At 38.6% G+C, this 26246-nt stretch overlaps 2 protein-coding genes across 6 annotated transcripts in view; one reads left to right on the plus strand and one right to left on the minus strand.

The window, feature by feature from the left end:
* Positions 1–26246, plus strand: part of LOC145779833 (protein lev-9-like) — a 32006-nt gene that overhangs the window by 1238 nt on the left and 4522 nt on the right. For 2 of the 5 annotated variants that reach the window (XM_082591486.1, XM_082591487.1), the window contains exons 3-5: positions 4710–4835; positions 5133–5318; positions 5491–5597. The exons of 1 other annotated variant lie outside the window; for it this stretch is intronic. In XM_082591486.1, coding sequence (XP_082447612.1) covers positions 4710–4835; positions 5133–5318; positions 5491–5597 — 419 coding nt within the window. Of the gene's footprint in view, positions 1–4709; positions 4836–5125; positions 5319–5490; positions 5598–14453; positions 15048–26246 lie in introns of those variants that run through there. 2 more of the 5 variants (XM_082591489.1, XR_014290569.1) reach the window with 2 other exon arrangements.
* LOC145779622 (QRFP-like peptide receptor) lies at positions 23297–25902 on the minus strand. Its single transcript, XM_082591259.1, has 3 exons — positions 25518–25902; positions 25218–25372; positions 23297–23797 (listed from the first exon to the last, which is right to left on the minus strand). The coding sequence occupies exons 1-3, from the start codon at positions 25900–25902 to the stop codon at positions 23297–23299; spliced, it is 1041 nt and encodes a 346-aa protein (XP_082447385.1).

Genomic DNA, 26246 nt, shown 5'->3' on the forward strand with positions numbered 1-26246 from the left:
TTACAGCACGTTTGGCTTGCTTGTGCCGACAAATGGGGTAGGCCAGGGGTGGGCAAACTTTTTGTACTGAGGGCCACATTTGAAAAAATGTTGCAGCCGGAGGGCCGCACACTCTCGTTACAAAGTAGGAAAATTTACCCGGTGTGCAAATGAACGCATATTCATATTAAACACAATTTTTGTATTTCACACTCAGTTACGTTTAAAGCTATGCAATCATCATCACAAAAGTTAATGAGACTTGTGCAACTGTTCACAGTTTTTCACAGTCTTCTGGTTTGGTTGTGTCTTTTTAAATTGTACTCCTTCAAAACAGCCACGGACTCACGGCACAACAAGCAAACTGTTTTATTCCCAATTTCGATAAAATAGTATGTAACAGTCCATTCCTTATTGAAAACACGACTTTCATCTTCAATCTTTCGTTTCTTAACAGCACTCATTATTTTAACAGAGTAAAAATATAAATCTTTTATTTTTTAACAAAAATCCTGTCGAAGTAGAAAACATTAAACAGTGCGTCTCAAATAATAATGAAAAGCTATTTGGAGGAAAGTAGAAGTACTGGTAGGCCTACGGTAGCCGCTACCGTATTTGTATTTTATGATCAAACAATTGCATCAAACAATGCGTGAGAGCATGTTGCAATACATGCGCGACTGACGTGTGTGTGTTTACGCACTGAAAGTGAAGAGATAAACACACTCGGAAAGGGAATAATATTTTGTCATGTAACCTGTTTAATTAAAACAATAAGTGATGAGTAGTAGTTTCTGCAAGTGCCGGCGGGCCGCATAAAATGGTCTCGCGGGCCGCATGCGGCCCGCGGGCCGTAGTTCGCCCACCCCTGGGGTAGGCTATATGATCAATAAATTAAAATTAGTTTTTTCTGAGTTTGTAACCGCTCAATTGCATCCGACTATTAATGAATCCTTAGTCATTGTAAAGTTCTCTCTAGATACTACCACTGATCAAAATCTGAGCGTGAAAAAATTAAATATGAGATATTGCTTCGCCAGCGTAAAGAACGCTACAAGTTAGGCCATAGGCTTATGGTATATGGCAAACTAGCTTACGTAGGAACCAAAAACAAACAAAAACTCATAATCTTTCTCAAGTATAATTTTGTAGTTGTGAATTCATACTAATGCTCTCTAAGACGATACTGTATCTTGCATTGAATAATAAAATACAGCTTGCCATAACAATATGTCCTATAGTTACTACGTTTTGCTGGAAAAAAATTACAACAGATGCTGAAAAAGTTGCAAAACAAAAAAGTATTGACAAGAGTTTTTTTGGGGTTCTATGGTTTAGTCTCAAGCAAGTATTTTCCGTGGCAATCATTTTATCTGGTCATCTGGTATAAATCTGACCAGATCCGTACCCGATCTGGGAAAGATCGGGACCAGATAAAGTGATTGTCTGGGTTATTTGAAGCTCAAAATTTTCTGGAAAGCTGAAGTTGCTGATTAAAATCGACGAAGGCAAGTTATGGTACATAGGCTAAGTATAGATTCGAATCGGAGCCAGATTGTCACAATGAGCCGAAACTTGGCACGAAAAGACTGTCCTACAACATTGGTAACACATTTTTTTCATATCATGTTATTACTTTGCATGCAAAGTCTGTGGTCCACCAGACACAGTGCCGAATGCAGGGGCGCCGGAAGCGGGGGGGCAGGGGGGGCGGATGCCCCCTGCCCTCAATTTTTCTGCAGATGGAGAGGCAGGGGGGGCAATGATGCCCTTTTAAAGTCATGTAAGCTACTGCACATTTTGCAATGTAACAATTTCTGCTATTCGCTTTTAGCCAAGTTATGATCTTTCATTTTTGCCTCAAAATAATATTTACGGCACAAAATTTTGCAACACAGTACAGGCCTTACAACTCGTTTTTTTTTTTCCGGCAGCCATCGTGGCCTACCGGAGCTCCTTCTCGGCGGCCAAATCTGCGTGCTTGGAGACTAAAATACAAAATAAAAATAATGATAGCACAAGTAAATAGAATTAAACTTGCAACAATGCTAAAATGATCACTTAGCGATGTTGAAGTCTGGGCCTGGGCGACGTCCTACAATAGAATCGTTGCACCACGCAATAACTGCTTAATCGGGATTGTAATCCAGTACTGCGGGACTATCTAACGACACTCGCTCGAGTGTCTCCAATGTGGCTGATTTTAAAGAAGTTCACCACTCCCCTAGAATTCTTTTTAGCAACAAAAAATAACGTTCGACATGTGTTGACGATGACGCTAAGGTAATAAATACTTCAATGATGTGAAGAACATTACTAAAAGAAGCATAATTTTTGCAAAATATGATCCAAAAGTGTTTTCCCCTCGGATGTCAACTAACTTAGTTCTCCTTTTTAACAACGATTCAATGTCCGACAACAACGAATCGACATAAAAACGACAATATTGCCAGCCGATGTAAATTAGCATTTTGGATTAAGATTTTTTTAAATAAACGTCGGGAACTACAAACAAGACTTACATTAATTTTGCGTCACTCTTTGATACTACATATCTTCCACAGTTAATCCACGATCATTCTATTGCGAAATTAAATAATTGGCTAGAAGAGACCGGAGGCCAAACTTGGCCTATTGAGGAGGTAGCACCGGCAGTCATTCAAGCACTACTTAGCGGCCATGGCCGCAGGCTGCTTTAAGTAGGGCTACCATACGTCTTTGACACGTCTTTGACTCTAATGACAGTACATCTTAACAAGATTTGTCCTCTTTTTTCAAGAAAAATGAATTGTCCTCGGAGGACACTAAAAAATGCTCAAATGTCTCCTTTTTTGACAGTTTGGGTTATCATGCTTATATTTTCAGCGAGATTATATTGCTTGATGACGTTTCAGCATCGGCTATTTGTTTTCTAAACATTTTGTATACCAATGTAACATGCTGATTTATGAATTCTACAAGAAATTGGCGCATTTTATGGAACTGTTGTTGAACTATCATTGCCTGGTTCCTTGTAAGATATTAAACGACATTTTAAAGGCCATGCTCACACTTTCACAAAAAAATTATTCTTTTTCCTTCATACGTTTTATATTGATACAACGCTTGTAGACGTTGTTGATTAGCCTACCAACTCAGTTTGGTTCGTTTGTTGCTTGAAACAAATCGAAACTAATGTCTAAAAGTGCAATGTGTATAACACCTAACCTACAGCAAAAGAAATCGTGGCATGGATAGGCCTACAGCTTTGCAAGAAAAGGAACAGCTTTTTAGTTCACGCCGTTTTTAGCATCTTAACGGTTATGTGCAGCTTACTGTTTTAATCATATTTCTTGCAAATAATTTTATGGCCACCTAAAGATACGGCCTGATTTGTCACATTTTGCAGAAATTTCCAGGTTTTTCTAACTTTGGGCGAACGTTTAAATAAATTTTTATAAAAATTAGATTTTTAAGCTTTCTTCACTCTTTTTCCCAGATGACACAATAGGTTTTAACATCCTCACAAGTTGAAAAACAAAGAAAATTTGATTTCGAAGATTTTAGTCAGACTGTTAATTTTTCAATAACAGTCTGATTTTGCGATTTTCAACTTACTTTTTCTCATTTGCTATTGCTTCCCCAAGGCAACAAAAAAGTTTTATGTCATTACGAAACCGCAAAAAGTAAAAACATCTTAAAGGGGTATTAAAGGAAAAACCTGACTTGGCAATTTTCCACGTTCTTTGTGTTTAACATGCTACCATAAAACGATTTTCAATAAAATTTTGCCCCATTGCGGTCTGACCACCATTGTGCGCGTGCTTTTGTCAGAGCTTTCAAAACGAGATTGGCCTGAGCAACGAAGCGTGCGACTGTAAAGAACGTCATAAAGTCTACGTCATAAAGTCTAGCAATTAACCGATCACGCAATAATTGTTACTGCGGGCGATTTGACTGTAGGCTATGTATGTATTTACATCAAAACAGCACATTTTAACATCAAAACAGCAGACAGTTTGCTCAAAACATCAGATTGGTAACGTGGCTTTTGTTATTGCTGGACTTTATGACGTATTCTTTAGCTGTGTTTGCACGTTTTGGTCATTTTGAAAAAAATGAAAATAAATGAAACACTGGACTTTGGGCCTTGCCAGCGCCATTGAAAACAAATTTTTTTGGGTAATTGTTTTTGAAATATATTCTTGAATGTTCAGTTTACTCATTTTAATGCTTAATTCCGGTTTGAAATTTTCCTTTAGTATGCCTTTAAAAAATGTCAGTCAAGCACTAGCAGTAGCTGTAATCAAAATCTGCAAAATGTGACAAATCAGGCCGCATCTCCAGGTGGCCATGCGTAGGCCTATACTGTAATGATCCATAAACATGTAAAAGATTCTTCAAGCGTAAACTTCTACACGCTGGCGAAACGTGTCCTCTTTTTAGACGATGAAAATATGGTAGGCCTACTTTCAGGCTTGACAGTAGGTTACATCATGATAACATAGCATGATGCCCTTCTTTGCATACCGGACACATGTAGGCTATCATTACTCAAGAGCCTACATAGTGAGCTAATAAATTAGCATTATCGCTATGCCTTATCTTAAAACTTAAAAAAAAATTGGCCTTTTAGTAATCAAAAGTGCCTTTTTTTCATAATCTTGCCCCCCCAGTCAAAAATCGTTCCGGCGCCCCTGGCCGAATGTCATCATTGCAATGATAAAGAGGTGGACCTCCTCATTTCATAGGAGACACAGTGACTTATAGTTGTCCTACTCCATTCAACATCAGCATACTTGATCCAGTAGAAAGTGTTTGCCAACCAGATCAAACTTGGAATCGTTCCACAGTTTATGGGAATCTTCCCAAATGCCGTAAGTTTTGTTCATCATCATTATTTCAACTCATGATCGATTTTTTTTAACACAACTTAATTCAGCTGGGCTTTTTGACGATCGTGGTTCAGTTAAGTGTTTGGGTTGTATTTAAGTGTTCGAGAAAATGGACCAAAAATAGCTGTTTGGTTAGAGGAACACGTAGGCTATACCATTTGCTTGTTTCTAATCAGTTCTGTAAAAGATTTAGCCTACTTTAAAGCAGATCAAGGTTTTTTGAAATTTTGTTTTTTGCATAAAGCCTATTCCTCAAACTGACAGACTCAAAGATTTCAGATTGCCAGTCGTATCCAACCTTCCTAAATGGTTTTGCTGTGCCGGCATTCGCCCAAGCCACAGAAGAAATAACATACAAGTGCACCCCTGGTTACAAAGCGGTTGGAAGCATTTCCACAAACCGCTGTGAGCCCTCAGGCCTGTGGAAGCACCCGACCGTCACTTCCCTTGTCTCTTGTGCTACGAGTATGTAAATGTTTGATACGTAGGCTTACGTAATGTTACGTAATTAAAAGAACAAAAGCAGCGTTGGCAAGGAGGTTCAGAGGGTACTTTTGGTTGGACCCTGGATGATTTTAGAAGCCTGAGATATTTTAAGGAGGGCAGGGAATTAAAGAAAATATAATGCATTCTTTAGGTCCTGTTGCGCTATACACTCATGTACATAAAAGTGTCTTGTTTGAGGAGTCGGGGCAGGATTTTGGCATCGGGTTCAAGTTATTCACTCAGCAATTTTTGAAACAAGTAAATGATTTTCTGTGATGGGCTAAGATTTTAAAAGATACTGTAATTTCTTACTACAAAGTTTTGAAAGCTGTTTGCATAAGTCTTCTTTTAATGATAGTGTAATAAATAAGTTAAATATTTGCACTTTTTTGGTATTGTTCCCAATAGGCTATGCACTAATTAGATTTCGTCGCCACCGGCGCCCTTTCGATCGCCGTCCCATGGCTCTCACCACCCGGCTATGCAGCCACCAGTTGATTAGTGTTTGCATAAAAAGTATGAATTTATTAGTGATGTCGTTAATATTTTTATAGCTTGTTGTTAACTTTAGGTTTTCAAGCTGATCTGAACGATCATTCAAAAAAGCATCAATTTTATTTTTTTCGATTTTTCTTGTTAAATACTGACGTTTTTCGTTTTGTGTGTCACAGTTTTGATTAATAAAAATGTTGGTAAGTGATCAGATATATCATAAATCAATACCTTAGTTTGTACAAGATGATTGCTTAGTTTATATGATGATTGATGCAAGATGATGATGATGATTGATGCAAGATGATGATGATGATTGATGCAAGATGATGATGATGATTGATGCAAGATGATTGCTTAGTTATAAATTAGTTTATGCAAGATGAGAAAACACGTTTGTCGACAAAATAAAACATATCAATGTGCAAGTAAGAAAAAAAAAGTTTTGTATAATCCTTTCCCCCTTTTCAAAGTGTTTGTATAAGAATGTGGTTTATTCGTGGTTCACGTACTGTAGAATAAAAATTACGGTTAAACGCTGAGTATTTGCACGGTAGTACGCATTTTCAGATGCTAAACTATTTACTTAGATAGGCTACACAGCTTACTTAAGCAGTGTAGACTACTTTCAGACAAATCTCCAATCCGATACACCCAGCGAATGAAATGGTCGACTAGAAATAACACTAAAAAAGTCAACGGACTGGAGAGATAGGTTCAAATCCTAGAAAACCATTCGAAACTGCCAGCTGTTTAATAGACCTTGCACATTCAAAATCACCAGAGCGTGACGTTTGAGTTACGCAGAGTCTGAAAGTGAAGAATCGCTTGTTTACTACGGTTTATGAAGGCGTTTCTTGTTATTGCAAGCAAGCGTGAAGTCGCTGGCCGCTGAAAGTAAATTTTTTGTGTTTATGAATTGTTGTAGGTTATCAGTACACTTCAGTTCTTGTTCGTTTTAATCATAGTGTTGGCTAACAGACTAGGAAAGGCAATTTAGAACAGTCATTGTGAAGCGTGTGCATTTTGACCGGGTATTATATGGTCATGGACCACGTTAATAGTACCTACCTTGTCTTGCAACATTTTATTTTGATTCTGCATACCATATGCAACAAATCAACCACACTTTATTGATGATACCAAGCATAGTCAGTGGTATTTTCCTGTCGAAGATGTGAAATTGACGAATTTATTTTATGACCCTCTCTACATGAATGCGATGGCGTACAGTACTTCGTGTATTCGACACTTCGTCCTCATTCATTTGAGGCCTGCTACCTAGGAACGGTGGGATATTCACATGTAGACCAATATCATGTAGGCTAAGTCTTTTTCTAGAAATGAAACCCTTTATCGGCCATAAAAGCATCATTGAAGTGCAGTTCATTAGTACGGTAGCTATTTTTGCTTGAAAAGGTGAAAAAATCCACTATTCTGACATATTTCTTTGTCACTCACATGTCACATTACCAGTGTACAACTGAGATACAAACATAATATCCCCATTTAGATCAACTTCCACTAATGAGGCCTAATGCCTTTGCAGTGTTAGTACTTTTATAGTTTGAGTACGTTTGCGACTGCTGACGGTGAAGTGAGGATAGTGTTTCGAGACGTAGGCTACTTCAGCGCAATCGATGATGATCATGGTGCTTGTTACAGACGGTTGTTCGCCTGGTCAAACGTCATGTAGAAACCGTTCGGGTCTACTGAATATTACGTCATGGAAATTCCTAAAACATGAGCCAAAATTGCACCATCGTCCGTAAGACTCGTGTCAGACCGGTTTAAACCTGTTTCAGTTTGAAACCTGTTTGGACATGTTGTTGCGTCGCGCTACTGCTGGCGTGCCTTTGAGTTATCACAAATTTTTCTGATTCATTCTTGAAGTTGTTTGTTGGAAGTCGGTCGCACATTTAACTGGTTTATTTGGTGCTTGCTAGCTGGACAAACTCTCCGTCTTTTATCCAAGTAATCTGTATCGTAGTGACAGTTTTAGAGGTGTAGGCATTGCACCAGTCATTTCGATAGCCGCGGGCTAATTTTACTGGAATACACTTTGAATAGACGTTTCGAAGGTGTGTTTATTTTTCGGTCATTACGTACAGACAAACGGATCCGGGAACTTTATGTTACAATTTTCCCACGAAGAATTATGGTTTACCGCTGTGACCAGTGCTTGTGTAGTCCTTCTTGAAGTCTGGCTTCATGACTGCCATGATAACATCACGATGAGGGAATATGTTCCAACTAATCAGCCTTAAATACATGAGATGCATTTATGAATGTAAAATACGGTTTACAATACAGATGCAGAACCTTGTGCTTAAGTCTGTATAAAACAAACCCAAGCGAAGCTTCATCAACGCCAACAAAATTCATCTTCCACCGCTAATCTATGTTGATGCAGTGCTCCTGTAGCATTTTGAGGTATTTCGAAATTAGCATCGTCAAGTTCTGCATCAACATTTTGATTTGCATGCTTAGCTTTTAAAGCTGTATAGCCTAATACAGGAAATTCTTCCTATCTTTGTCTGGCAAGATCGCTTCCAATACAGCAAAGAACTGGTCGAAGGTTTACACTTCTGTAGCCTAAGTCTACAACTTAAAAGACTTTTATTTTCTGGTAAATTATACTGAAACACTGATACACGCCTGTAAAGACCACAAAACAACAGCTCAAGCAAACGTTAAACAGTTTATTCGCCTGCAAACTACGCCACTAACTCTAGCGAACAGTATTGTAAACAGCGGCTAGTCGTTCACGACTCCAACGTCACGCTCTGTTGGTTTGTTATGCAAAAGGTCTATTGAAAGCTTTCACAGTCCACAAATACATCATTTTCCAAGAATGCAATTGTTACAGAAAAGTAAAATGTACCATTTTTACACCAACGAGCTTTTTTTTACAGTATTTTATCTAAAATTGTTATTTGAAAGTGTCCAGTGTATTGTTGTTTATGAACTATTAATAAAAGCAAAGTGACTAACCTACCAAATGTCTGTTGTTTATCCATTCGTGTACGTTAACTGAAGGTTGTGGAAACAAATAAATTCTGCACCTGCAGCATGAATACAGCCTACATCGCGAAAAGACAAAACACTTAAAGTGGTAAGCGATAGAGCAGTGGTTCTCAACCGGGGGTCCGCGGACCCCAAGGGGTCCGTGAAGCGATTTCAGGGGGTCCGCGAAAGTTTCCGAGTTTTCAGCATTATTGATAAATTACGAAATTTAAAAATTGTTTGTGCTTTGTTTATGTATTAACCTACAGTGATTCTCAAACTGTAAGTCGCAACGCACTGGTGCATCGTTTGAAATTTCAAAGGACGTGGCACAAAGGTTTGGTTTTTTAACTAAAAATATAAGGCTATGTTCAACTTGATTCTTTTGATACATCAGGTTGTTGATCAATGATTAACTTAGAAATGCAAACGTTAGTCAGCAGTCTATCACCACTCACAGTTTTGCAATGACTGCGATTATAACGAACTAATATTGATTACAAATAAAAATTTCTTTGTAACGGTCGCAAGTATTCTATTAACTTTAGATAAAATTTGTAGAAAAACATGAAATGAGCATATAAATTACTGATGTTTGATCCTGTGTGCCAACATATAGTTCATAAATCATAACATAATTTCGTCAATCTCATCAATTACGAAAAATTACAAATTAATTAAATAAATAAAAATGTTCATGACCTCCAATCCTCCATATTCATTTCTTTATTTCTGCCTTTTCTTCTCTTCATAGTTTTAGCAAAACGCAACTATCAAATATTATAATTTCAATTTGACCTAGCTTGAGCAAGTATAATGGCAATCACTTGAAAATTCAAATAAAATTTACTAAGCAGAGGATTATGGAAATACTATGTCGGTGAAATTTCACCAAAATTTCACCGAAATGAATAGATTTCACCGACATAGTATTTCCATAATCCTCTGCTTAGTAAATTTTATTTGAATTTTCAAGTGTTTGCCATTATACTTGCTCAAGCTAGGTCAAATTGAAATTATAATACAGTAGAATTCGCCTATAACGGCTTCGTTTATAACGTCAATTCGCCTATTACGTCACATTTCGCTCGGTCCCGGCAGAATTCCTATCTTTTACATACATTGTAGTTCGGCTACAACAGCATCGCCTATAACATCAATTCGCAGGTAACAGCACCCTTTATTGGTCCCCAGACGTCTTTTGTTCGTTTATAACGTCGCTTTAAGCCATCACCTTCACCACGAACGGTCAGTCTTTTAATCCAGTTAGCGCTGCTGCTTGCAAAATGTCTTCCCTTTATTTCGCTACGTCGTTCTCAGCAGGGACTTTAACTGAATTAACTTTTTTCCCGCGTGAAAAACTATCACGTGTAAAAAGCAGCTCTACAGCTGACCTTTAAACAACTCAAAGCAACAGTTGTACAATGTACGTGCAGTAGGCTACTGTATAAACTAATTAACTTTTTTCCCCGCGTGAAAAACTATCACGTGTAAAAAGCAGCTCTACAGCTGTGTCAAATCCGTGTCAAAACCGAAACAGCTCAAGATCAATGCCTTTTTTGCTAATAAACAATGAACTTTTCTACTACTGTATGTAACGAGCTGTATTGCGCAAATTTCCTGTACCTTTTGCTGTAGGTTATTTTTTTTAAACAATTTCTTTGTTTGTAATTTTTCGTTTGTTTTTGGTCCAGTTGTGCTGACAGCAGTGCCGGTCTTAGGGCATTTCGGGCCCTGTGCGGAATATGATTTGCGGGCCCCAATGACAATGATCCAATTCAGTAGCGTAGCTATAGGTATTTTGAAAGGGGAAGGGGGGTTTCACGGTCGGCGGCGAAGCTTGACGGTGTGATCGCCGAAGGCGACACCCAGCGGCGGGGGGTCTGGGGGGCCTCCCACAAAAAATTTAAAAAAATTACTTTGAATTTGGGGCATTCTGAGAGCATGTTCAAAATTTGGGTATGAATATTACTGTAAAATGGTGCTGTCAGGTGGCATGGCAAAAGGATGAGATCATACATTCTTGGGCATTTTTCGGAAATAAAGCTATGTTATGTCTAGATGCAACCTATTTCGTACCCTGAAATCGGAGTAACAAAATCAAATTTCGTCCCCTTAAAACAGTGGTTCTCAACCTTTTTGTCTTGGTGGACCCCTTTTGGTGCCTTCGAAGCGGTCGCGGACCCCTAAAAAATTCTATTTGAAATTTTGCTATATCGCGTCTCCTTATGTAATCATATGTTGCATAATGTTAGGCCTACATAAGTTTCGAAGCAACACACTTAGAAGAATTTGCTCTATTCGCAACGTAATTGATGATTAAAAATGGGAAAAACCAACTGAAAAAGGTGATCTGGTACTATGACACTTCCTCAAATGGGCGATCTACCTAATACAGAAACCAATATCACTAAGAAAATAAATCAATAGCTTTTTTTCCTTGGTCTGAACCTTAAAACATTTGACCAGGCTAACACTCACAATAGTATTTCAATAAGATTTAATTTATGTTATGGAACCGGTTTTCTTCCATTAGGAATCGTCAGCATAACTGAGTCGAAATAAAAATTAGCCTACATCAATAGATGTCAGCACAACTGAGTCGAAATAAGAATTAGCCTACAATATCAATAGATGTCAGCCAGTGCCGGTCTTTGGGGTGTGCAAACCGTGCAATCGCACAGGGCCCGCAAATTAGGGGGCCCGCAATTTACTCAGAAAAAGCAGTAATTTTGTCATTTCCAATTGAAAAATTCAACAAGTGAATTCAACAAAGGAATTAGCAACAAGAAAGACTCAACGGGTGCAACCTATTTCGTCCCCTGAAAAGATCGAGAAAAAAAACAACATAGCCGAAGTTGCTAATCGGAGTTGCCGCAAACATTTCAAATTTCTCTCGATCTTTTAAGGGGACGAAATTTGATTTTGTTACTCCGATTTCAGGGTACGAAATAGGTTGCATCTAGACATAACATAGCTTTATTTCCGAAAAATGCCCAAGAATGTATGATCTTATCCTTTTGCCATGCCACCTGACAGCACCATTTTACAGTAATATTCATACCCAAATTTTGAACATGCTCTCAGAATGCCCCAAATTCAAAGTAATTTTTTTAAATTTTTTGTGGGAGGCCCCCCAGACCCCCCGCCGCTGGGTGTCGCCTTCGGCGATCACACCGTCAAGCTTCGCCGCCGACCGTGAAACCCCCCTTCCCCTTTCAAAATACCTATAGCTACGCTACTGAATTGGATCATTGTCATTGGGGCCCGCAAATCATATTCCGCACAGGGCCCGAAATGCCCTAAGACCGGCACTGATGTCAGCACAACTGGACTAAAAACAAACGAAAAATTACAAACAAAGAAATTGTTTAAAAAAAATAACCTACAGCAAAAGGTACAGGAAATTTGCGCAATACAGCTCGTTACATACAGTAGTAGAAAAGTTCATTGTTTATTAGCAAAAAAGGCATTGATCTTGAGCTGTTTCGGTTTTGACACGGATTTGACACAGCTGTAGAGCTGCTTTTTACACGTGATAGTTTTTCACGCGGGGAAAAAAGTTAATTAGTTTATACAGTAGCCTACTGCACGTACATTGTACAACTGTTGCTTTGAGTTGTTTAAAGGTCAGCTGTAGAGCTGCTTTTTACACGTGATAGTTTTTCACGCGGGAAAAAAGTTAATTCAGTTAAAGTCCCTGCTGAGAACGACGTAGCGAAATAAAGGGAAGACATTTTGCAAGCAGCAGCGCTAACTGGATTAAAAGACTGACCGTTCGTGGTGAAGGTGATGGCTTAAAGCGACGTTATAAACGAACAAAAGACGTCTGGGGACCAATAAAGGGTGCTGTTACCTGCGAATTGATGTTATAGGCGATGCTGTTGTAGCCGAACTACAATGTATGTAAAAGATAGGAATTCTGCCGGGACCGAGCGAAATGTGACGTAATAGGCGAATTGACGTTATAAACGAAGCCGTTATAGGCGAATTCTACTGTATTATAATTTCAATTTGACCTAGCTTGAGCAAGTATAATGGCAAACACTTGAAAATTCAAATAAAATTTACTAAGCAGAGGATTATGGAAATACTATGTCGGTGAAATCTATTCATTTCGGTGAAATTTTGGTGAAATTTCACCGACATAGTATTTCCATAATCCTCTGCTTAGTAAATTTTATTTGAATTTTCAAGTGATTGCCATTATACTTGCTCAAGCTAGGTCAAATTGAAATTATAATATTTGATAGTTGCGTTTTGCTAAAACTATGAAGAGAAGAAAAGGCAGAAATAAAGAAATGAATATGGAGGATTGGAGGTCATGAACATTTTTATTTATTTAATTAATTTGTAATTTTTCGTAATTGATGAGATTGACGAAATTATGTTATGATTTATGAACTATATGTTGGCACACAGGATCAAACATCAGTAATTTATATGCTCATTTCATGTTTTTCTACAAATTTTATCTAAAGTTAATAGAATACTTGCGACCGTTACAAAGAAATTTTTATTTGTAATCAATATTAGTTCGTTATAATCGCAGTCATTGCAAAACTGTGAGTGGTGATAGACTGCTGACTAACGTTTGCATTTCTAAGTTAATCATTGATCAACAACCTGATGTATCAAAAGAATCAAGTTGAACATAGCCTTATATTTTTAGTTAAAAAACCAAACCTTTGTGCCACGTCCTTTGAAATTTCAAACGATGCACCAGTGCGTTGCGACTTACAGTTTGAGAATCACTGTAGGTTAATACATAAACAAAGCACAAACAATTTTTAAATTTCGTAATTTATCAATAATGCTGAAAACTCGGAAACTTTCGCGGACCCCCTGAAATCGCTTCACGGACCCCTTGGGGTCCGCGGACCCCCGGTTGAGAACCACTGCCTTAAAAGATCGAGAGAAATTTGAAATGTTTGCGGCAACTCCGATTAGCAACTTCGGCTATGTTGTTTTTATTTCTCGATCTTTTCAGGGGACGAAATAGGTTGCACCCGTTGAGTCTTTCTTGTTGCTAATTCCTTTGTTGAATTCACTTGTTGAATTTTTCAATTGGAAATGACAAAATTACTGCTTTTTCTGAGTAAATTGCGGGCCCCCTAATTTGCGGGCCCTGTGCGATCGCACGGTTTGCACACCCCAAAGACCGGCACTGGCTGACATCTATTGATATTGTAGGCTAATTCTTATTTCGACTCAGTTGTGCTGACATCTATTGATGTAGGCTAATTTTTATTTCGACTCAGTTATGCTGACGATTCCTAATGGAAGAAAACCGGTTCCATAACATAAATTAAATCTTATTGAAATACTATTGTGAGTGTTAGCCTGGTCAAATGTTTTAAGGTTCAGACCAAGGAAAAAAAGCTATTGATTTATTTTCTTAGTGATATTGGTTTCTGTATTAGGTAGATCGCCCATTTGAGGAAGTGTCATAGTACCAGATCACCTTTTTCAGTTGGTTTTTCCCATTTTTAATCATCAATTACGTTGCAAATAGAGCAAATTCTTCTAAGTGTGTTGCTTCGAAACTTATGTAGGCCTAACATTATGCAACATATGATTACATAAGGAGACGCGATATAGCAAAATTTCAAATAGAATTTTTTAGGGGTCCGCGACCGCTTCGAAGGCACCAAAAGGGGTCCACCAAGACAAAAAGGTTGAGAACCACTGCGATAGAGCATCATGTACGAATCGTGTTTGCAACAACATCTTTTTGGCCGAAATGGTATTTACAACAATGAACGGCAGAAATGTGGAAGCAATCATCTTGCACCAGCACCACATGTCGGCTGCATAACCGAGTGGTGAGAGCGCTGGCACGGTAATCGAAAGGCCGCCGGTTCGACACCGCTCAAGAGCATGCGGCTGTGTCTTTGGCAGGACACTTAAAGGCATGCATGAAGGTGGACACGAAGATTGGCTTCCTTGCCTTCCCGTCCACTTAAACTAAATCTTCAACCACCAGGTGCAAGCATGGAAAGGACAAAAAAAGCACCACAACAAACGCTCAAGCATTTTTAACTGCTTTACGTGAAAGCATTAGTCAAGCGTGTCTTCAAGACAACAAGTGCAAATGTGAAAGCAATGACATAATCAACTGCAGTAGAAAGTACAAAATGTAAATGTGGTACCGCTAATTTGTCTCAAATAGATAGCCTGGTACGTTCTGCTCGTGTAAACAAGCAAAGTTGTCACAAAATGTAGTAAAAATTTACATTGTTTCAACCATTGATCATTTAGAAACAATACATTTTATTAGAAGCTGGATCAGGTAATGATTACCAGTCCAGCTCTGACCAGACCACACAGAACATTGTCCCTGCAAGCAACTAAACAAATAGAAATAACATTTTAAATGTATAACGAAAACCTCAGGCGAAAAGCACAATTACATAAAGCGACTGCGTTTCGAAGATGCTACTTAACTGGGGTCTTGAAGCAACTCTTTGACTAAACTCCACAATCTGAATACTCACAAAAGAATAAAATTAACAAAAACTCAAGTTGTTTTTTTGCCGCTGTCGAGTGTCCAGGTTTCTTCGACGACACTGCGAGACCTATCTGGGCAATAACGTTGACAGAGGTCGGGTAATTCAGGAGGTACTTTTAAACTCTGGCCTGACCCGGGATAGTTTTAGGGTCCCATAACTTTTCCGTGAGCCCGGGAACTTGAAAACCCCACTTTAAATTCGTTAGATAGGCTACAGTGCGTTTTTCTGAAAAATGTTTTAATATGAAGCTCAAGCTTGCATGGGTACCGGGCCCAAATTATTCTCTTAACAGCCTTGTGTCTGGGTCAGAGGTGTACGGAGTCAGGTTTTCTGGACTCCTGTTCCACTCCGACTCCAAAGTCTGCGACTCCAAATTCACTCCTGCTCCAAATACTATGGAAATAATGACTTCAATCCGACTCCAAACTCAAAACATAAACCACAATATAGATGCTGATCATTTCTATAGACTAGGCCACTAGGTATAACATTCATATCTTTCCTATCCTCTGTCATGAAAAGAAAGGCATATTTGTCAATAAAAAATTACTGCTTGGAAAAAACCCATAATAAGTTACAAAAATAACAACTTGGCCAAGTAGGCCTACAGCGTAAATATCTGTACGTTAAAAACATCAACTGGTAAAAAAATCAGACTACGGCTCCAACCCGACTCCGACTGAAAACCGAGACTACTGCTCCTAAACACTTCAAAACTCCGGTTCCTGTACACTTCTGATCTGGATGTCATCTTTTAAGACATAAAGAGCTTATGCTTCATTTAGTAGACGAAAAATCATACTAATTATAACTAATCTAACAAATCGTGATGTCTATGTAGAATAAGAAAAGACCATTGCAAGCATTACACTAACTCCAAAGTATTGCAAGCCCTAACAGAATGCTCATGAGACGTTGATTAGCCTTGCATAAAGTCGGTCATGTTGTAGTCGACTAAGAGACCAAGCAGTAAGTCGTTAACTCGTAAACTAATGCTTGATCAGCAAAAAGTTCGTACAAGGCAATAGCAATTGGAAACACGCGTTGGGCGATGATAATTAAATTTCAGAAACGCTAGCATCAGTATCAGCTGATAGCCTATACATAAGCCATCTCTATGTTAGTTAGAATATTGCCTAACTAACAATGGAGAGATCCTAGAATACGTTACTTTTATTCCAAAAGCTATTGCAGGAGTTTATAATAAACAAACTTCTGCTTTCAATTGCTTCATGGTTCAACCTTCCAGCTTGTTTTATTTCAATTTTGTTTTTACATTGGTTTATTGAGTCCATAGCTGCTAAGTAGAACACTCACAAAATGATGTTGAATAGACGTAAGTAGCCTCCCCAGACATCAAATCAGACATTTTTTTAATTATTTAAAGTCTGTAAACTTTGAATCAATGTAAAAAATGACTAAATTGCTGTCTGGGACCTTAAATCATTAATATAAACCTGTGACGTTCTGGATTGATTTGATGATAGCTACGTTTCTGGTTGAGAGCTGAGATTAAACAGCTGTTGATGTCAGAAAGTACATTTTGTATTGCGCCCAGGGCCTCCGAGAGACTTCAGCACTGGTCGGGAAAAAACACGAAAAATGGGCCCCATAATATTTTTTAGCAAATATTGCATTGCATGTTCGTGTTAAGCTGAAATTAGCCTACTTTCCTCAGCATGAAAAGAACTTCGTTCAATGTAAAAATCATCAATATATAATCACTGGATTACACTTGCAGCAAAAATGCCACTGAGGCAAACTATTTTGTCTAGAAAGTTTTGTAAACACACAATAGGCCGACAGGCAACGAAAATAGTTCAACCAAGCATTTAATTCAGGAGTGTCCAAACTTTCTCCCACGCGAGCCAGTTTTGATAATAAGTGTTCGCGGGCTAATAGCCACAATAATTTTTCTGAAAACTGCAAGTTGAATTTATATGATTTTTGTGTGTCTGCAGGCCAAAAATAACACATTGTAGCCTACAACAACAGGCGCGGGCCATACAAAAACGTCTCGTGGGCCGGAGTTGGCTCGCGGGCCGGACTTTGGACATGCCTGATTCAATTCAACCCTTTCTGGACTAGTTGTAGGCTACTTTAGCATTGACTCAGCTTCCGATCAAGCTCTTGTTGGTTCTAACTTGATGCATTTAAGAAACGTCTTTAGAGCTCCAATTGTAAAAGGGTAATGTAAAGCATTGGGTTTGACTGCACCACGCCTTGATTACTTTCTCGAAGTCAATTTTCTTTGCGAGATGATAGGACAACTTTCTTTAGATTTTTCAGAAATTTTCCTTTGACTGGGCTATAACTTTAAAGATGCCACAAGCTTACAGATAATCAATTACTCCAAAAAGGATAAGACATTTGAACAACGCTGTCTGTAGGCAACATTATGAATTCCAACCAGATTTAAGCAACAACATCCATAAACAAAAAACTCAAATAAAGAAAAAACTCACTATACCTTCCAAATCACATCATGAGAAGCATGACCAACAAAGGCTACTTGACCACACGAAAACAAAAGATCTTTTAACTATGACAAAATTACATCCAGTTGCAGCAATAAGTTAATAAAATCAAAAGTTTTAAAATTGTTCGGCCACACTAAAAGATCACAATTCGGAATCAGCAAAGTTTGCACATAAGGAAAAGTAGAAGGAAAAAGAAAACGTGGCAGACAACCAAAACGATGGCAAGACAACATCCAATCATGGACCGGACTCAACTTGAACTTGGCGACACTGGGCGAGCTGGCTCAAATCGCCACTCTTGGAAGCAAATAACTCATGTTGATGCGCAATCTGATGCATGAGGAGATAATGACTGATGATGATGATGATCCATAAACAAAAAATATACAGGATTTACTTTCTTTAATCGTGCTTGGACTGATACCTTTAACTTTCCCAGATAACTTATGTTGTATACAACATCCTATGCATGGCCAAAGCAGATTTTGAAGTTATGGTTCAGTTGTCAAGCAAAAATAGTTCCCGCTTAGCTAAAATAGCGCCACTTTTCAAATTGAAACTATCAATACAATCGAAACCGTTCAGTGATACAGAAATCATTTCAGCTTCAGATTTTACGTCTTGAAGCTGTTCAACATCGCCTACCTTAAAACGAAAATGATTTGTTCTTGATGAGAAGCATCGAGAGTGACATTTACAATGATTGAGAAATACTTGGAACTACGCACTTCATTTAAGAATTTGTTGATTTTTTAGTTGGTACATTTTTACTTTAGTACTAAAAATGGGCCCCCCTCAAAAGTGCAAAAACAAAAAACTACTCGTTTTTCCTTTACAATGTTTTGCTAGGGGGGAAACTGGCCCGACTTCCCCCCCCCCCTCTCGGAGCCACTGATTGCGCCACATGTTGAAGCGATCAGAGCAGAGCTACAAACGTCACGCCCTTCCGCCGGAAGAATGTAGATCGAAAAAGAAAGATTCAGCAAAAGCGAATCCATATATAGGCCAAGCGATGTGACGTCAGAATGTCTATGATTGCGCCAGCGCTTCCAGACGCAATGAAGGTTACAAGTTGAAAGTAAACAGTTGAATATATGGGAGCACTGGACTGCACTGAATAATAACATAAAAGTGTACAAATGCAAAGACATTCGTTGGCCCCAGTCAAAGCGAAGTTGAGACACAGGAGGAACTTCGTGAATGACGAATACTTAAGTTATGATTTAGGGTTAGGTATTGAAATTGAATACTGGGGGGGCAACTGTAAAATCCACGATGAGAGAAAAAATTACAAGCGTTTTCAGAAAAAAATTAAGTATACAAACAGGTAAGCGTCCATGGCTGTCCATGCCCTGCCTCCGAAGAGATAGGAATTGACACCCATGGAAGCAAACCAGAATAGTAAAACAAAGTATACATAGCCTAGCGGTGCGCGCGCGCGGTTGTGCAAGACAAGGATGTCCGAGATTGGTTATAGAAGCAGACTGTTAGTTGGAGTATGTTGAATACGGAGGGACGATACGACAGCAGTTGAGTTGGTAGTCCGGTGATGGATGATGAGAACGACATGATAGAGGCCAGCTTGTATAGTTTGACTGATTGATTGAATCTTTATCCTCGGACTGGGAAAGCTTCTTGCAAAGTTGCAAGCTGTGAAGCAAACATCTAGTGCAGATGAGTGCTGGATGACAATGCAGCTATGGTGCATGTCCGGGTGACGCGAGTGGGGGCGTCTGAAACGAAATTGGTACAAAGTAGCGCTCGCTAGAATGTAACAAATAAGCAGTATAATGACACATTACAAAAAAATAACGATACATGCGGGCATACAAGCTGTTAAATTTACGTGGTATGACGTGGTCATGGCGGCAAACGCCGGCTGATGATGTGTAGGAAACTAAACAAGAATCTGTAAGAGTCGTAGCATTTGCTAGGAATTAGCACATAGGCTACTGAGTAGGCTAAGGACACATTAAGAAAATAGCGACAAACACGAACATAAAAAGTTGTTGCAATTACGTAGCATGGTATGGTCATGGCGGCAAACGCCGGCTGATGATAGGACACATTAAAAAAATAGCAACAAACACGAGCATAAAAGTTGTTGTAATTACGTAGCATGACGTGGTCATGGCAGCAGATGCGGCTGATGATGTGTGGGGTATGCAGTAGATCTGCATGTATAAAAAATGTCTACGCAGAAAACTGACTAGAAGATAACGATTGGTCGAATGGATGCAGTTTCACGTCTTGCCCAGGACGGTGAGCTACTGCAGAATTGGTCGTTAGGCCTATAGTTGAGTTTGTTGTGGCCTAGTAAACACAGAAAGTACATGACAGTGTCATGGCGTAAGCTTAGATAGGCCTACTTAGGCAAGATAAAATAAAAAAAACAGCAACACGAGTTGCGGATTTTCTGTTAGTGGGGGCAGTAGCGTAGCCAGGAGTTTTGAAAGGGGGGTTTAGCCACCCAGCGGCGGGGTTCTGGGGGGCCTCCCCCAGAAAATTTTGAAACATTACTTTGAATTTGGTGCATTCTGAGAGCATTTTCAACAAAAATGTGGGTACGAATATTCCTGTAAAATGGTGCTGTCCGGTAGCATAGCAAAAGGATAAGATCATGTTTTCTTCGGCATTTTTCGGAAATAAAGCTAAGTCTCTGTGTTTTCTTGTTGCTAATTCCTGGCTGAGATGTTTGAATGTTTGGTATTGGCAAAACTCGCTCTTTTAATGCAATTTTGTTTAAAATTAGGCAATTTTTTTTAGAATGAAAGCATCATTCTCAATATCGTGACGTCACACGTGTGCCAAAGGGGGGGTTGTAACCCCCAAAACCCTCCCCTTGGCTACGCCACTGAGTGGGGGCACCTTGACTTAGATAACCGCGTGGTTTTTTCGGTGCCTCCATGGTGTAGTTTCCATATAAAAAAAAGCTATTTGTTATATCTCCTGATAGGTACTTTGAAAATGACTGTGGAGCTATGCCGAAAATAAACTTGATTGATTGATTGATATCCGTCATTCCAGGTAGCTCAGTTGGCAAAGTCACAACGCTGATTTTTTTCAAAGAATATCGCTTATTTGGAGCTGTTGTGAGTACTTTATCGTCAACAGATACAATACTAGGTGGGTACAGACCATTTTCGGAAGGTTCCGATACAGTTGTCGATACTATAGGCCAGGGGTCACCAAACTACGGCCCGCCACGAGCTGCGGAAATTACAGCTGCACTACAATTCTGTACATGTGCTCCCCTTGGTATTATCAACCGTCTTTGGCTTTGCTTTTTTGTGTAATAGACACTTCTTTGTTGAAATTTTCGTTCTTATAGTTCATTGTTGTATGTTGAATTTGTACATTTTTCTACCAGGCAGCCTACATGTTGGTGCTCTATTTTTATCATTAGGCTACCACAAATGGGGACAGCCTCAGGGATGGAGGAACCTCGTGGGCCTCGTGGGCCTGGGCCCACCTACTTAATTTTCTGGGTGGGCCTGGCCCACCCACTTTTAAACGCCAAATTTCTTTAAAAAGGTAGCGAAAACGGCAAATCAGAGAGAGAGTTCCAAAAAATGGTCTTCACTCATTTGATACACAGTAGTTTGATTATCATTTTTGATAGCTCAATGATGAAATCCAATCTTTAAACTTTTCTGTTGAGTCCGTTATTGATGTGCAGCACGTGTGGGTGTGGTTGCGTGTGACTGGTGGTCTGGAGCAATCTACCAATCAATTTAATTGTTTTCTATGCTCTCTATGGTTAGAACAGTGATATCATTACATATGCACGTGCCTACTGTATAATATATACTGTATACTACTAGCCTACTGTATATATACTGCATATTATTATTCCCAGGTGGCATTATAACTGTGTGTGTGTATTGTTGCCTTTTTATTTGTATGTACATCGCCATATTTTGTAAAGCGCTATAGAGCAATTTTGTAATTTTTTTGACCAAATTCGGCCCAAAAATAGAAAGTTTTGCCTGTTGGCACGAAAAGCAATTATGAAAACGCAATGTTTAAACCAGGGGTCGGCAACCTTTTTCTAACAGCGGGCCAAAGCCAAACTTTACATGGTCTTGGAGGGCTGTAGCCTATTAATACCAGTTTTGATAGATTCAGAGGCATGATTTCAAGACGTTGACGTAGCCTAACGCCTTCAGAATATCGGCTAGTAATACCCTTGACGGGAATCAGCTGAACAAATTCTTAAACATCAAAATCTTTGTTTACTGCACGCACAAATACTGCGCCAGCTCAGCTGTAGGCTTATCTGTCGTGTCTGTGCTCGCATCTATTGCCATTGCGAAGAACTGTAGATATATACAATAACTTTTTGCTAGATGTTACGTTCTCCGATATCTCTTTTCGTTGAGTTACGATTCTTGTTGAAAGACTTAATTGGCCTATATCTGAAAAGTAGTTTTGTTTTTTTTCTCTGGACATATCTTTTCAATAACATCCATCTTACACTTTTTTCCAAATTCTCCATCACTATACGATTTCTTGTCTTTTGCTATTGATTGTGCTACCTTGTAGCTAGCAGAAGAATTTTCTGATTCATTGGTTTTCCTTTCCTTTGTAACAGAGAAATTTGCTGTTTTAAAGCTATTTTTGAATAGATTAACCTTGCTGTTCCTTGTTTGACACATTAACTTGGAAAAAATAATATGTTTTGCATCATAATGGCGCTTTATGTTGAGTTATTTGTTTGTACAAACAGAAACGCTGCAAACCAAAGACGTGGGCCTACTAAAATGATTAATGAAACGTACTTGTTCTTTCATTTGATTATACTGTAATAAATCACTGGCCTGGCCACATATCATTATAATTTGTAAAGGAGCGGCGGGCCGGATGATTGTTCTTGGCGGGCCGTAGGTTGCCAACTCCTGGTGTAAACGATTTCAAATATTAGGAATGCAACAATGTTATGGGGGTCTGGGGGGTGAAGCCCCCCAGAAGTAGGATTGACTTAGACTGCTGCGCCTCTAGGCCCACCAACTTTTAAAATGGTTCCTCCATTCCTGGACAGCCTAGGCCAAATTTGGAAAGATGTAATGTTTTTTCAAGAGCACGATGCCCTGTAGTGTATCACAGCAGGGAATAACTTTTCCAGCAACCGTTCGATTTTCATCACAACTTTGCTATTCCACCGCTAACTTTGTTATTTATTGTGTTCAATTCAAGTCAATGAAGATTCTAAATAGTTGTATATCTTTTCTTTTCGCAATTTGCATCCGGCCCGCAGCTGTTAATCTCGCAGCAATCTGGCCCTTAGAGAAAAAAGTTTGGTGACCCCTGCTATAGGCAAATCTTGCAATTTGCTTTTGTTCATGTACAATGTTGATTTAAACTGATCGTTGACAAATGCTGCATCACCAGTACGTTTTCTTCTAAAGGCATTTCGGTTGTTGAAGTGAGTACGTGACCACTTTAGATTCTCAAAGTAACTCTTGTTTTACTTGAATTTGTTTACGAATGCATTTCGAATTCGTACATGCAAGACTGCGTACAATATTGGGTCCAGTGCAACATTAAGATGACCAAGCCATTGTAAGTATGGGACGAGTTCAGAAGAGCAGTAGCTATCCAAGCAAACCAGCATGACTATAAAATATGGACCCCAGAACAAAGCAAAGGCTGATACAATTAAGACAAGCATTAGTAACATTCTTCTTCTCTGAGTTTGGGCTCTAGCTGCAGCTGTTGAAGAAGAGACAACATTTCCCACTGGTTGGCGGATAAAAATAGAATATCCAATTCGGGAATAAAGCATAGTCAGCAATATCAAAGGAATTGCATACATGACAAACATTACTGAGATAGAGTAGGCCCTTGACTGCCTTAGCGTCCAACTCTCATCACAGTAACGAATGGTAGCATAATACCATATCGCTTTGTCTTTCATTTCATCGTTTGTAGAGTATTCTGTATCCCGCAGCACTACGATTTGTGGTATCTGAAAATGAAAATTTATATATATCTTGAATATAAATTGTTAATTTGTATAAATTAAAGTAAACTTGATAGGCATACGAAGCCGAGCAACGTTATCAAGTTTAACATCTTCAAGTTTATTACATTTACATAAACATAAAACTACGCAACAAATTAAGTATCGAACGTTTTCGTATAAACGTTTTTCGAACGTGTAAACCATTGTATTTTATTCAGATGTAGTTAAATTATATAAATGTTATTCCTGAAGAGGAAATCTTGTGATGTAGAAAGCGTTCAATATTTAATTGTTGCGTAGTTTTGTGTTTTTTGTAAATGTAATAAACTTGAAGATGTTAAACTTGATAACGTTGCTCGGCTTCGTATGCCTATGGTTCAGCAAGACGAACTCTCTATCGAAGCTCTAAAGTAAACTTGTTTCAAGTAAACTAAGTATAAGCTAATTCAGAATGAGAATAGATGGCTGAATGACTGTGTTAGTCATTTTCTCTTTCCAGTTGTCATATTTTTTGCATTTCTAACTACATGGCAGTGTGTTGTACGCAGTGCCGGTCTTTGGGTATTTTGCGCCCTGTGCGAAATATGCTTTGCGGGCCCCAATGACAATGATTCAATTCAGTAGTGTAACTAGGTATTTTGAAAGGAGAGGGGGTGGTGTCGGCGTGATCGTCAAAGACGACACCCAGTGACGGGGGGTGTGGGGGTTCTCCCCCAAAAAATTTTGAAAAATTACTTTGAATTTGGGGCATTCTGAGAGCATGTTCAACAAAAATGTGGGTATGAATATCACTGTAAAATGGTGCTGTCCGGTGGCATAGCAATTAGCAAAATGATAAGATCATGCTTTCTTTGACATTTTTCGGAAATAAAGCTATGTCTCTATGTTGAGACTGAATGCAACCTATTTCGTCCCCTGAAAAATTCGTACCCTGAAGTCGTGTAACAAAATCAAATTTCGGCCTATTTCGTTTCCTGAAAAGATTGAGAGAAGTTTTGAAATGTTAGCGGCAACTCCGATCAGCGACTTCGGCTCTTTTTTTCTCGATCTTTTCAGGGTACGATATAGGTTGCACGCGTTGATTCTCTATGTTTTCTTGTTGCTAATTCCTTTGTTGAATTCACTTGTTGAATTTTTCCATTGGAAATGACAAAATTACTGCATTTTCTGATTAAATTGCGGGCCCCATAATTTACGGGCCCTGTGCGATCGCACGGTTTGCACACCCCAAAGACCGGCACTGGTTGTACGCAATTATATGTCAATGTGTGCTGACACCATGGTACAGTGATCAACAATCGTCAAGTATAATGGTGGTCAACAAACATAAACTTTCAGTTAAAAGTAAACTATGCTTGCTGCACTGTATCCAAGTTCAAAAACAGGGACCGAATACAAAATTCCAGAACCGAACAAAGTTTACCTGAAAGCAAAACGATGCTATCCACAAACAAGCAATGACCGAGATGAGCTGAATACGTTTTTTGAAAATCTGTTTATTTCTTGGATAAACTATCACTTGATGTCGCTCAACAGCAATTAATAGCAAAGCATATATCCCGCTCAGAACAGCCATTCCTAAAAACAATACATAAAGTTAAACTGTACTAAAATCGGCTTTGAACTGAAGACTGGTTTGTTGTTTAAGCAGTAAGCTTTAAGGTAAGCTTTAAGCAGTAAAGACTAAAAATGTAGCCTACTATAGGTAGAATAAGTTTCCTACCTTGTATTGGAGGAATGGCTCTACAAAGTCCTTCTCCTAACGTATAGTCGTATGAGATATCGTACACCAAGGTCCAAACTGAAGTGAGGGTTAGAATTAAATTGCTAACGCAAAGTGATAGCAACAACATATTTACAGGAATGTGCAACTTAGGAGTAGTAGATATGATCCATATCACGCAGAGATTTCCAAAAAATCCAAGTATAATGACAATGCAATATACTACTGTTAAACTTGAAACAAAAGTATCGGACAAAAATTTAAACTGATCATCACAAGGACCCAAAGCTTCAAGCAGATCGTCTTCAGTAATGTTGGCTAGTCCAACAATCCCAAGATATACTTTAGAAAAAGTCCAATTACACTGGGGATAATTGATAGCCATGTCAATGCTCTTTATATAACAGCTATTGAGAATCTGTGGTAATAGTTAATTCATTAACTGTTAATTTATGTCGATACTGTTAACTATACATTCTGCTGATCTATTTTTTTTTAACTAATTAATGTCCAACAACTCGTCGTTGCATTTGCAAGACTTTGCGCTATAAACACAAAATCTACTTCCATTTTACTCTCAAAAACTCAATAACTTAACGACAATAATTCAATGAACTCAATAAGAACAATTCTAAATAATAAGACAAGGATATATTTTCAAAAACCTGCTCTTCACAAAGCGCTTCAAAAAGAAATACTATTAATACAACAAAAAGCGCTTAGTGTCAA

This window comes from Aplidium turbinatum, chromosome 11 (genome assembly GCF_918807975.1).
Source record: "Aplidium turbinatum chromosome 11, kaAplTurb1.1, whole genome shotgun sequence".
In the NCBI taxonomy this organism is placed as follows: Eukaryota; Metazoa; Chordata; class Ascidiacea; order Aplousobranchia; family Polyclinidae; genus Aplidium; species Aplidium turbinatum.